Source organism: Ammodytes marinus, assembly GCF_949987685.1.
Source record: "Ammodytes marinus genome assembly, chromosome: 12".
In the NCBI taxonomy this organism is placed as follows: domain Eukaryota; kingdom Metazoa; phylum Chordata; class Actinopteri; order Uranoscopiformes; family Ammodytidae; genus Ammodytes; species Ammodytes marinus.
Window position 1 is genome coordinate 12,445,980 of NC_137216.1, and position 10,374 is coordinate 12,456,353.

The following is a 10,374-nucleotide window of genomic DNA, read 5'->3' on the forward strand; positions in this document are numbered from 1 at the left end:
ATGACATTCCAACTATGACACTTCCAAAATGGCGGCGACTAGGCCTTGGTCCAAGGTATGGATAAATATGGACATATATGAGACCCTTTCTAAGGAAAAAAATAATAATTCTAAAAAAAAAATCAGCTATTATGCACTAAATTAAACGTACTTATGGATATTATAATTATTTTCTACAAAATCTGCTAGGAAATAAAACCCAAAATTCTACACACTGCAGGTTTAGGCTTATGTTTATGTTGTGTTTTTCTGTCGGGAAGCTGGTGTCTCCGACATTCACGTGGCCTGTGAATGCACCAGCTGAGGTATCCTGACAGCTGCCTGAAGAAAACGCTGCAGCAGCGCGGCTTCTGCCCTTCAAAGCAGGAGTTATTCCTCACATGCTACATTTCAGCCTTATACTGGTTCTAGCGTGACAAAGCTTCACAAGGCATTAATGCAGCTACCAGACTGCGGTCTCTGCTCGGTGTTTTGAAACGCAGTCCTGTCCGTGATATTTCGGTAATGGAGTGCCGTGTGTTGTCCATTCAGAGTCATGTTGTCAGGGGATACGTCGGGAACAAGTCGGCATTATTCCCACTGCAGGTAATACTTTTGCTCCATGAAACCTCTCAGTTTAGATACAAGAAAGAGACAAATAAGGAGAGTAAAGCTTAAGGGAAATATGTTAGCTACAGAGCGTGACTTCCTCATTTGTGGAAGTGGTCTTGTTTTTTTGTTTTTTTAAACCAGGAACCTTTTATTTTTCCCCAAAACATAATAAGCCATTTTTAAATGCACCACCCTAACCCAGTGTCAATAAAGTCAACCTCATTGTATTGATGTCAGTTTCTGCAATAGGCCTGTGCCAGACAGACAGGAATCGAAAATACTGTACGTGTCTCTCCAGACAATGGCTGTAGGCTTAATAAGAATAGTGAATGAGAAATATGATGCAATATGGCAGCCAGCAAGTGACCCTTTAAATCCACAATTTGAAAATGATGTGGAGTCTTCATAGTTGCCAGTTATGTCCTCTGCAGCCACAGGTAGAAACGGTGCAAACTAACTGCAAACGTTTCAGCGTTGTTTAATGTTAATCAGGTTTTAATGCATAGTTCATTGAAATTGACTTACCAGAATACAGTAAATTTGAGGTCATGAAATTAGTGATATTTTCCCCCCACAAACAATGCAGGATTTATTTTACGGTCCTATGTCTCCAGCAAGAGCTCTCCACAGTTAATTTTCAAGCAGTCAGAGAGATGGACGTGCTAAAGCCTTCAGAAACTAAAGCATAATTTAAAAGTATTAAAATGTAATGTGATTTATATTAGCTGTGCATAAATAAATATGCCGAAATGATATGATGGTATGATCCTTTTCAGTGACATAAAAAAATACAGTAGAATATATAAGTGAATAGGTTCACAATGTGTATGAGCTGCTTTCACAGTAATTCACCATAACACCGCTCCCACAGTACAGTGGAATCCAGAGTGTCATTTATACCAGTCCTTAAAAAGACTTGATTGTTCTCTGTTATAACAGCTGCTTCATTGCTCTCTTCTCAGGTGCTGGGCTTTGAAGTGGACTCGATCAACTCCGTGCAGTTCTCCAATCACACAGGTTGGCCGAGTGCTTTGAAATTGCCCTGTGTGAGGAAATGCCTTTGAGTCTTTTTCCACTCTGTAAACATCTCGACCCTTTTCATATTTCAATTTCAAATATGTTACTTTGCGTTTTTGTGACATGGATTGTGAGTACGTAAAGTCCATAGTTATAATGATAAACTATGTAACTGGGGATCCATATAATGACGTCATCCAACATCTACATTTTCTCTGTGTAGACTTTGACCACACACATTGAGACTGAATTGCGCCTTTTAAATTAGTTGGATAAGGTGTGAGTTAATCAGTGTCTGAAGTTCTTGTACTTTGCCTAGGTAGTATTCAACCATAGGATGGCTTGTATGTGAAGGCTCTATCTGACTCAATAAGATATTAACTCTTTGCTCAGCGGTCAGGATAAGAGGAGGGGAGATGGGTGTCTACTATGTTCAAACCCCAGTAGTTTGTTTTCCAACAATCATTTCTCTCCTTATCAGTTTATCTCTCTTCTCAGGGAAATCAAACTTAATTTAATATTGGTTCTTTCTCTGGCAGTATGTTGCCTGGTATGAATACTGTATTGTTACTTTTTCATCTTTTAAAGGACAAATGATGATGCAAAGTCAAACAATGAAAAACAAAAAGTATTCTAAATCGTTCTGAAAATCTAAACTCAATAGTAAATGCCGAACTTTGTACAATTCCCGGGGCGTCGCTGTAATGTTGAAATAAGACTTACCACTGTAAAGTAGCTGGCAAAACAGTGGCTCTTTAGTGATATAAATTATTTTCTTAGCTGCCTATAGTGCAAAACAATATATATTTTATCATGTTAACTCCTCCTGTTTTGTCTATTATTATCTCATAAACAAAATCTAGGATTAAGAGGTAAAACATAATGCATGCAAAGAGATAAAATAGAGACAATTGATTTCCAAAATTACAATACAAATATAAATAATATGGTTTACTGTAACATAGTCTTGCTTTAGAGTATTGCATTTACATACCTGAGATCAACAATTAACACATATGCCATATAAATTACAGTAAAATATATTCAATGCAGACATTTCACATAGCATATGGCTAGGAGGAAATCATTTCTCTTCAAAAATAGAGGCTGTTGAATGTCTTTTATGTCTGGCTTTGTAATTGTCTTCGATGTAAGAATCGACAACTTTTTTAATGTTGGCAATTGGCCAGTAAAAATATTGCTCCATCAAGGAAAACATCTTGGATTTCTTCAGTTGTAACTTGTTGGCTCAAACACCTGCAGAGAGGATAGGATTATAACCCGGGGTTCATGTACCAAAGCATGTGAAGAATGTGGTTTCACCACAGGGACAGGACACATTCACACAGAAATCACTTCAATCAACATACACGTCTGCTCTCAACTGCAAGTTAATCTACTGTGTATACTGTAATCCTTTGCTAGTTTATCTATCCTAGTACGTGTAAATAATTCATTATTGGTACAGACTTTCTCCTCTTACCAAAGCACATGCCTAGACTTTGCCTCAAGCTTTCTGTTAAATCCTTGCTGCAGGAGGCGCTCACGCTGGCTTGGGGGCAGGTTTGGGATGTGTGTGTGTGTGCTCAGTGCTTCAGTGTGAAGAATATTTTGGCATGCGTGTCCAATCATTTGCAGTCAGAAGAGCCGTTGAGGGGTTTATTCTAGGCTAATGGTGAAAGGGGGACCAAGAAAGGGGGAAGCTGGCAGCCAGGATACAGGCATCCCATTCAATCAGTGTGGAAGCCTAGTTTGGCCCTGAACACCACACAGGAGGAGAGGGACCTCACCAGAGGGAGTGGGGGGATGGGAATACAGAGCGAGGAGGAGGAAAACACTTCCCTGTCTCTTTGGATGGACACACACAGCATGGCTCATATATCAGTGTTTTTTATTAGCTTGTGTCACTATTCCCCAGTAAACTTGATTTTTGCATTTGTAGTTCCGCACCAATGTCTTTTAAAATGTCCTTTATCCTTCTTGTGTCCTAGGCTACGACCATTGGAAAGGGCAAGTGCTAACTGCAGAGGAGCTAAATGTGCTATATGAGGGTATTAAGCTTAATGAGGTGAACCGCTATGACTACATCCTCACCGGTGAGTCCAAGCAGTGTATACTCTCAACAGCAGTGATGATTTTAGTTATGTTTGTATGGGCTGCCACAGATGGGTGGATACACCTTGATAAGTAATTGGAGTTCTTGTACTTTCATTCTCAAGGGTACAGCAGGGACACGTCCTTCCTGGAGACGGTGGTTGACATTATACAGGAGCTGAAGAAAGCCAATCCCAGCCTGGTGTATGGTGAGTGTACATGTGTTGCAGTGATGGGATCTTGTTTACTCACCTCTGACATGTCACAGACCACAAACAATTTATTGGTTAAACAATTAAATATTCAGCAGATGAATCAATAATGACAATGATCGTTATTTCTGGCCCTAACTGAGTGTTGTCTATTCCTTATTGCAATTCCAAAGCATCATTTTGAGTCTTTCTTTCTTTCTTGCAGTTTGTGATCCAGTTATGGGAGACCATGGTGCTATGGTAAGCATCTCACATTGTTGTCTGCTTGTTCTTCTTCCACAGCAAACAGCTGATGAGGTTTTGCTAATTAGCATCTCAATCTTTTTATATGTTTCCTGAACACCACTCAAAAAGTTAATTTTCTCTTTTTCTTTGTCTGTTTCAGTACGTGCCAGAGTACCTACTGCCAGTCTACAGGGACAAAGTAGTGCCTTTGGCTGACATTCTCACCCCAAACCAGTTTGAAGCAGAGTGAGTGCACTTCCACTCATCATAACCAAAATGTAGTGCACAGTGGAGAAATATTACAAAAGTCACAGATCATTGGTAATACTGTGACTTTAATGAATGTCTGAACACATATGGTTGAAAGAGTGTCTCTCGATTGGTACATCTGTGATTATTGCCCTCTTGTTTATAGACTATTAACTGGGAAGAAAATCAAAACAGAAGAAGATGCTGTTGAGGTGAGTATCGTACATATATCTCATTGTGCTGTACGTAATTTAAGTTGTGACACCAAAAAGTACAAGGCTTGAGGAAATGGTTCCTTTCCTACTCTCCAGGTGATGGACTTGCTTCATAAAATGGGTCCAGAGACTGTAGTCCTCACCAGTACAGACCTGCCCTCCAAACGTGGGGACCAGTTCCTGGTGGCTCTTGGGAGCCAAAAAATAGGTAAAGTACCAGACCAGCTTACTCCAGAAGTATACTTGTGTCTCATTTAGGTCTACAGTTTTGCCTGTTGTCCCTGGTAGTAAGTATCAATACTATGTGTGTCCTTGCTGTAGTAAAACCAGATGGGACCAACACCAGTCAGAAAATCTGCATTGACATCCCAAAAGTGGATGCTGTATTTGTGGGGACAGGAGACCTGTTTGCTGCCCTGTTGCTAGCCTGGACTCACCATCACCCCAAAGACCTGAAGGTCAGTAACACACATGTCTTTGAAATATAAAAGCTGATGGAGTCAGGTCTTGTAATGTTGCTATAGTGCCTAATAAATGAAGCCTTTTGTAATGTCTCTGTTGTCCAACAGGCTGCCTGTGAAAAGACAGTTTCTGTTATGCACCATGTCATTAAGAGGACCATTACTTATGCCAATGGTAGGGTTTGTGTGTGTTTACTGTTGTCTGTCAGTCATGTGGTCTCTATACTTTATCTTTAGTTCATTACTGGACATAAAGAAGTACTGTTTGCTCTTAATAATATTTTCACACATGGGATAGCAATATCTTAAACAGTAATGTGGTTAATGCTGGGGCCATTTGGTCTTAAAAAAGAACTGTCGAGACACATCTTACATTACTCTACAATACATAGTTGCCTTCTCACAGATTTGGTTTTGCTATTGTTCAGTATTGCAAAGTGAAATACATGATGAAGGATGCAGTTAAGTTACAACGTAACTGTGTCTCTTGCAACTGCATGTCAAAAGACAGAAAAAGATACACAGACTTAGCATTCACTCAAACAAGAATTTTGACTGCTGACCAGTAAGAAAATTTCCCCCCAAAAAATTATAATTGGACCCTTCTCTTCTCTTTCAGAGATGGCTGGCCCTGGGAAAAGGCCCAGTCCTGCACAACTGGAGCTGAGAATGGTTCAGAGCAAAGCCGACATTGAGAATCCTGCCATTGTACTGGAAGCTAAGGTTTTACAGAAGTCTTCACTCTGAAAACCACAGAGATTGTGTGAACCATCACATTGCGCTGGTACGAATCAGCTTTAAATCTGGGCAGTCGGCCAGACGCGTGTAGGATATTCACATCAAAACTGTCAAGTGTTTCTGCCTTACAGAATTCCCTGAGGGAGTACAACTATGTTTTCATAAGGGAGGTCAGCAGGATTTGATGTATACACATTCTGCTCTCCGACGCACTGGAACCACTGCCATATGTGTCTGTACTATGGCCTGCATACACATTATCTGCCATTCAAAAGAAAAAAGGACATTAGCCAAGTTTAGGTTTAACAATAGTGTAAGTGTTCTTGAATCCTCATTAACATGGTGAACATAACTTCCTGCTATAACACAACGTTTCTCGATCAGGCTGAATAAAATATACATCAAACTAGTGATGCATGCTCGACCATGCCTCTACTCGTTTTGGCTATGATAGTGAGTTAGGACTAGTCACATAAAGCACTTAAAGTGTGTTGTTCTCAAGACATTATAAGCACATAAAAATACTGTCTGTGATGTAACTATACTGTAGGCCAGAAGTAACCCATAATGCAACAGCAAAAGGAGTTGACAGCTTCTGGTGGGAATAAATCTAATCATTTATTAATTATGATTTCAGATTCAAAACATTTCATTGCATTGTGAGTTTACTAAGTGATTATTATAATTCAAAATAAGTTATGAACGCATGCAGTGTGCTTATAGTGTACTTGGGTGTTATATCATTGCACTTCAAGTAGAGTGTAAACCACTTTATACATGCAAAATAACTGTTGAGATGTGCATTGTTAGTTCCACAAAATGTTGAGACATCTTATGCAATTTATATGTAGTGTATACAGTTCCATTTCCCCAATTAGTTTTATTTTTGTTGCACAAATTCAAACTTAAATGATAATACGAATATTGGTTATGTCTTAAATAGTCCTTTTAATACATTTTCTGAAAATGTTTTCACCACTTTTTTATAATTATGCATTGATTTCTTAAACTATCGGATGTATAACATGTTAGATCTATGTCTTAAACATCTCAAATTGAGGTATTTGCACAGATAATCTTTAATAGATTTACTAATGATAGTTGTTTTCAATTTTGACTGCTGTCATATCTCAACAAAATGGTTTGTATGAGAGAACACGCTGTATAATGTATGTAGCTGTGTATCTGTGTATCTGAATCTTATGGCAGTGGGGGCGGGACCCGATAAGCCTTTGGCTTCTCCTGCTTCCCTTCGGACGATAACACAAAGTATGTGTAATTGTCCGGAAGAATAATAATAAATAAATAAATAAATAATGGACCTTAACCAGGTATAGGAAGAAAAAGTAGTGAATGTTTTTATGTATCAAAGTAATAGTTGATCCTCACACATAATGTTAGAAAAGACAAGTGCCAAACCTTAAGCTGCTGCTCTAGAATACAGCAATTTAAGGATGGAAATAATAAATTATTAATATTTTACTGAAACTGTGTTTTGATTAAATTTTTTATTAATCAATGTATTGATGGGTATCAACAAGAGTTTCCTGAGCTGTTCTTCTTAGTGACTAATGTTTTCCCCTCATGGTCTACTAAGTCTGGGTAAAGGAGAACCCTAGATCCACTGTTCTACAAGGTGTTCACATAAGGGAGCTAACTGTTCTCTTTGGTTAAACTACTATGTCTGCATACAAGTTTCTTTAGTATATGTGAATGATACAGACTTATATTCCCACCACCTTCAATTTCTGGTTGAATAAGGGTAATGCTGAAAGGTATGAAAAGGGAATACTGTTCTTCAGGTTCAAAAAGTAACTAAAACTGTTCTTTTTTCAAAATGTACAATAGATGCAGAGATGCAAAGTGAATACTTTAATTTCCCCTATGGACTTAAATTACTGCAAAAGTGTAGGCTACTTCAAATAAGGATCATTTAAAAAGGTATTAAAAATACATGAATGATCTTATTCATGTATTGTGAAAATGACTTAAGTAGAAAACAGATAGGGACACAAATAAAAGCAAGAAAAATAAAGGAGGGCAGCAAGCAAGTCAGTTGCCGAATGCTTACTATATTGTGTGATTAAGGCCAGGTGACGGCTCTGCTTTGCAGACACTAATCCACAGTCACAGTATGAATAGCCAGCATTAACCCAAATAGCCTGACTGGCCAATATGTCTGCCCTACTGCAACCCTCTCTTATATAGACTGCAGTCTATGCTGCAACTTGAGTACAGTAAACAAAGTTTGGAACACATCTTATATATGTGGGTGATATCCTGAAAGAGAAATTCCAGGTTTCACTGCACGATGAATTTGTTTCTAGTGACTGGTTTGTGTGTAATCCTTATAGTCCAGCAAGATAAAATGCCATATGTTATGATCAGACATGCTGGATTTGTAACACAGAGAGGCCTTTGAGGCTTATGCCTACAAGTTTCTGATCCCTCCGCTTGTCTCCTTTCACAATGCTGCAGCTATGCAACAACACCAGCAGAGGGCTAAAGAGTTCTAAAGTTGATCAAAGATGCATACATTGTCAGAGTATGGAATGATTCTAGTGATGTGACACTGGCTATAAGGTTGTGATTCAGGGGGGAAATGTTTGGTAGGCCTTATGCACCATTACACATGAAGGGATTTTTTGACAGCGTTACCGAAGAGTAATTTCCCTGTTTTTTCTCACTGAAAATCCTGTGTAAGCTTGAATGCAATTGTGAAATTTCTTGTGTAGGCCTACTTTATTTTGTGTTATATCTTGTGTTCCAATGTTCCAATTCCAGCGAAGGGAAATGAGCCTAGGTGTTTGCCACATGGACGTAAAGAAGAACTGGCTGAAATGTGTAGAGGTGCTGAGGCTCGTCATAGAGACCATTATTGAAATTATATCAAAAGCTGTCAAGCAATTTGCACCCCCAAATGGTAACTTGACCACAAGTGATCCTACTGCTTCCCAGGTATGTGGGACGCAGGTGGCTGGCATAAACTTGCTCTCAAGAGCTGTTCAGGGAGAAGCTTGACATTTCTGAAGACACACTCCAGCTGAGTTTAAACAGTTCCTCTGTGATGTGGTTGGTGAGGAGTACACATCTGTAAGCATGACACCACAATTCACTGAGGCTATTGTTCAAAAGGTACACCAAGAAAGAAGACAGTTGAGGCTGTCGGGAGACACAGAAACAGTTAGATCAAGAGAGAAAAGGAGACGGATTGACATTGACGGGTGCACTGCGCATACCATCAACGTCTACCAGAAGAAGACACAGTGGGTGAGCTGCTTACACAAATGGCGGGAGCCTTAGATCCAGCCCGTCTCAGGCAAACAAATGGACGAGGCTGTCGGGTTGTCATCTAGTGAGTCTTCTGGACTCTTCGTCTCCTCCAGCCACATCTAACATCTCGCCAGTGTGCTGACATAAGTTAATAACTTATGGAGAAGATGAGGACACCACGTTAGAGAAGCCTGTAAACACCCCATCTTCATACTCAATGGGTTTGTATCCACCAGTATGTCTGGAGGATAAGGTCATTGTCAAAGAGCACAGCGAGGGCCCATCCTGGTCCAAAACTCAAACCAAAGTGATAAGCTCTTCTTCTCCCCAGTCTGGTGACTCTGGCAATGGTAACTGTCAGAGTGATGCTGCGACGGATGAGGAAGTCATGGCTGCTACTGACACTGGAAAGAGCTGCAGATTCTGCAGGATCTTCTGCTGCAAGGTATGTTGCAGACCGTATTGAAAGGAAGGAAAGAAAAGCTAGATAAGACCCAATGATATTTCAGAGTTCACAGTTCAATTACATAGAATAGTACAGAACAGCTTAGCCCATATCCCTGTCAGCTCTCTAAGGAAAGTGGATTTAGTGTACTATTTTAAAGAGGCCTCCTTCCCTTCTTCTGTATAATTGATCTGAAAGCATAAGTATCAGATTTAAAAAACGTAAAAGACCTTTACAATGGGAACTTTTCATAAACAATTACATTTGACTGATAAAATAGATTACTCTTCCATAAGCAAGTCATGTAAGCATTTTAAGAATGTACGCATCCAAGTTTTTCTCCCACCAGAGGTTGTGAGTTGGCTTTTCTTGTTGTTTTTATGTTGTAAATACAGTGAGTGTTTTTTTTGTTTTATCTGTGTACTCACCCTTTTTGTTTGATTTAAAATATCCTCAAAGGGCAAGAAGGAGGACAAGATGACCTCAGCTCAGGTTCGGGCTGTCAGGACCAAAATACCTTCTCTGCTGATGAGAATAAATTACCCCTACCCTTAGGCTCTACCTTTCTGTTCTACCTTAATTTGTCTTACTTGTTTTTTTAAAATAACGTATTTACATCATGTTTTGTACATCTGAAGGGATGGAAAAAAGGATGAAAAGTGGCTAATGTATCCTGGAGCTGCTAGCGTTTAGTTAAGATGAGGAGTAGTATACAGAGGTCTGGTAAACACTTATTTCTTACTCCAAACTTGACAGATTTAAAAATTAAAATAGCAGTGTTTAGCTCTAACTCAAAGTGCCTCAAGTGACATCAAACGAGGCAATTAATAGGCCTAGTTCACACAGCTCTTTGT

At 39.3% G+C, this 10,374-nt stretch overlaps 1 protein-coding gene across 2 annotated transcripts; it reads left to right on the plus strand.

The window, feature by feature from the left end:
- Positions 1-373: 373 nt before the first annotated feature.
- LOC307258161 (pyridoxal kinase-like) lies at positions 374-7,290 on the plus strand. 2 transcript variants are annotated; one of them, XM_080037603.1, is made up of 11 exons: positions 374-585; positions 1,554-1,608; positions 3,600-3,704; positions 3,828-3,911; positions 4,120-4,154; positions 4,300-4,385; positions 4,555-4,600; positions 4,700-4,811; positions 4,925-5,061; positions 5,173-5,239; positions 5,684-7,290. In XM_080037603.1, the coding sequence occupies exons 1-11, from the start codon at positions 505-507 to the stop codon at positions 5,809-5,811; spliced, it is 936 nt and encodes a 311-aa protein (XP_079893729.1). In that variant the 5' UTR covers positions 374-504; the 3' UTR covers positions 5,812-7,290. The 2 variants fall into 2 exon arrangements, with proteins under 2 accessions (XP_079893729.1, XP_079893730.1); XM_080037604.1 differs by lacking the exon at positions 5,173-5,239.
- Positions 7,291-10,374: the final 3,084 nt, after the last annotated feature.